The following is a 2730-nucleotide window of genomic DNA, read 5'->3' as shown; positions in this document are numbered from 1 at the left end:
TAGTCTCAAACTCGAGCGATCCTTATCCTTATTATCGGACGGCTTAATCGACTAGGAACAGTTTAGAATATACAGTGACTATAAGATGTATTTCATGATAGACATCCCCATGTTCTACCACATCTTACATACACTATAGTATATTCAAGGTCTTTATCAAAACAACAATAGTATATCACAATATAACAATATGAAGAAAGATAAAGTCATTGCCATTAATAAAAGTGTAAATTATATTAAACAAAAGATCGTTTGTACAAAGAGTCATCAAAGCCCATAGCCACAAGTTGGGTCACTGGGCACCCACTCTTTCAAGTGGGTGGATAATGTTCTTTTTCTCTAATGAAGAAGATAAAAAGAGGATCCTAGAGGGTGGCCCTTATCTTGTATTTGGGAGGCATTTGTTCTTAAAAGAATTACCACCATGCTTCCTCTTCCGAGTTGAAGACATGCTAATGCTACCTTCTTGGGTTCAAATTCATGGGCTGCCCGCGGATTGTTGGACGACCAAAGCTCTTAGCAAAATTGCTTCGGTCATCGGAAAGCCAATCCACACGGATGTCCTCACTATGTCTAAAGGCAAGAGCCTATTTGCTAGAGTGTTAGTGGAGATGGACTCATCTTTGCCGAGAATCTATGAGTATCCTCTCTTACTCCCTAATGGTATCATGACTAATGTGAGATTTGTTTATGAGACGGAACCAAAGTACTGTGCCAAATGTAACTCCTTAGGCCATAACATTGATCAATGCCGATGGGTTAGGGAGGTACAGGAGGACACCATTCTTGAGGGTGAGGACCATAACAAGAAAAAAAATGACGGTAAGCAACCTAAGCCCCGCAGCAGATCTAGGAAGCCTGGGCAGCATAGTAGGAGTAGGCCCAGGGATGGTGGCCGTGGGGGTGGAGGTTGGCGTGGCGGCCCTTGGGGTAGAGGGCATGGCCATGGCATAGGAGGAGGTGGTCGTGGCCTTGCTGGAGGTGTATCTGGCACTGATCAAGAAGCTATGGAGGGCTTGGGTGATAATGGTTTAGGCACTGAGGTTAATCTGCCCCTTGATCCAGAGAATGAGGCTCTTGATGATGAGGGCATTGTTTTTGAAATACCGGGAAACAATGGGGAAGAGAAGTTCACAGTGGAAGTCTTTGAAGGAGATGGGGACGAAGAGAGCTTTGAAACAGTGGTTAGTAAAAAAACCAAAAAGAAACTCAAGTACCTTAAGAGGTTACCGAAAGCTAGCAACTCCGGGGGATCTAGTTCTAGCTTGACTGAATATATTGAAGTGGATCCAAGAACTTGGCACCCTAACATGACAGCAAAGTCTTTTCTACTTAATCAAGCACAAATCAAGGCCAGGCGACTTAAGGTCGTCTCTCGCCAACCATGAAGATTGCAAGTTGGAACATGAGGGGTTTCAATAAGCCCCTCAAACAAAGGCACGTTCAAGGAGTGTTGAAAAAATACAACTTGAGCATCCTTGGGTTACTTGAAGTTAAGGTTAATGTTAATCTTGTGGATAGAATGATGGATACTAAATTCCCTGGTTTGTCTTTCGTGCACAACTTTCATATGTGCACGAACAGTCGTATCCTTGCCATGTGGGATAGTAAGGAAGTGAGGCTAGATGTTCTTGGTATGTCTGATCAAGTTATTCATGTCTCAGTGGTGTGCCTTCACTCTCAGAGAGTCTTTTTAGCTTCCTTCATCTATGGCAGGAATTCGGTGGTGGCTAGGAGACCTCTTTGGGATTTTTTGATCAACCATGGGGAGAATATTTCCCTCCCCTGGATCCTGTTAGGGGATTTTAACTGTGTTAGATACCCTCATGAGAAGATGGGTGGCATTCTTATTGTCCCGAGAGATATGGCAGATCTGAGAAATTGTATCAATCGGTTGGAGCTCTCAGATGTGAATCATGTTGGGTGCTACTACACTTGGTTTAGCCTGGCTGTTTCTTCTAAGCTTGATCGAGTTATGGTCAATCATCATTGGAGTGAATCGAATTTGGATGTATATGCTGACTTTGTGGCACCGGGTTGCTTTTCTGACCATACTTGTTGTGTGGTTTCCATCTTCAGGGATAGCACTCGTCGTGCCACACCTTTTAAATTCTTCAATATGTGGGCTACCCACCCGGATTTTCTACAGTTAGTTAGGAGCAATTGGTGGTTCAGTGGGGGTGGCACAACACAATTCCTCCTCAAGAAAAAGCTACATGGGATGAAGAGAGTGCTGAAACAGCTTAATGAGCGTCATTTCAGTCATATCTCTAGTCGGGCTAAGCGTGAGAGTGAGGAACTTGCAGAGGCCCAATCTATTGCCCTTAACTCTGGAGTTATCGACAACTCAATTGTGGCTCTTAGGAGAAAAGCAGAATTCCTTCTTGAAGCGGAGCGCTTGTTTCTCTCCCAAAAGGCCAAATGTGAGTATCTCAAACATAGTGACAGATGCTCCAAATTCTTCCATGGTATGATAAAAAGGAACATCAGGAGAAATAAGATTGTGGCCCTCACTCTCAGAGATGGTTCCACATCCATGGATCAAAATAAAATAGCGGATGAATTTGTGAACTTCTATCGGGCTTTGTTGGGCTCGAGTTTGGAGAGAGATACCCTGGATACTTCCCTTGTTGCGCCTGGTCCGAAGGTGGAGGAGGCCAGCTGGGAGGGATTAATCAGAGATGTGAGTATGGAGGAAGTCAAGAGTGCCCTGTTCAATATTGAGGATGA

At 44.0% G+C, this 2730-nt stretch overlaps 1 protein-coding gene across 1 annotated transcript in view; it reads left to right on the top strand.

The window, feature by feature from the left end:
- Window positions 1-1384: 1384 nt before the first annotated feature.
- LOC140888160 (uncharacterized) overlaps window positions 1385-2730 on the top strand; it is a 3816-nt gene continuing 2470 nt past the window's right edge. The window contains exon 1 of the mRNA XM_073295847.1: window positions 1385-2730. This exon is cut by the window's right edge and continues 104 nt beyond it. Coding sequence (XP_073151948.1) covers window positions 1385-2730 — 1346 coding nt within the window.

Source organism: Henckelia pumila, chromosome 3, assembly GCF_033568475.1.
Source record: "Henckelia pumila isolate YLH828 chromosome 3, ASM3356847v2, whole genome shotgun sequence".
Lineage (NCBI taxonomy): Eukaryota > Viridiplantae > Streptophyta > Magnoliopsida > Lamiales > Gesneriaceae > Henckelia > Henckelia pumila.
Note: the sequence above shows the minus strand (reverse complement) of the source record. Positions and strands in the feature narration are given on the sequence as shown.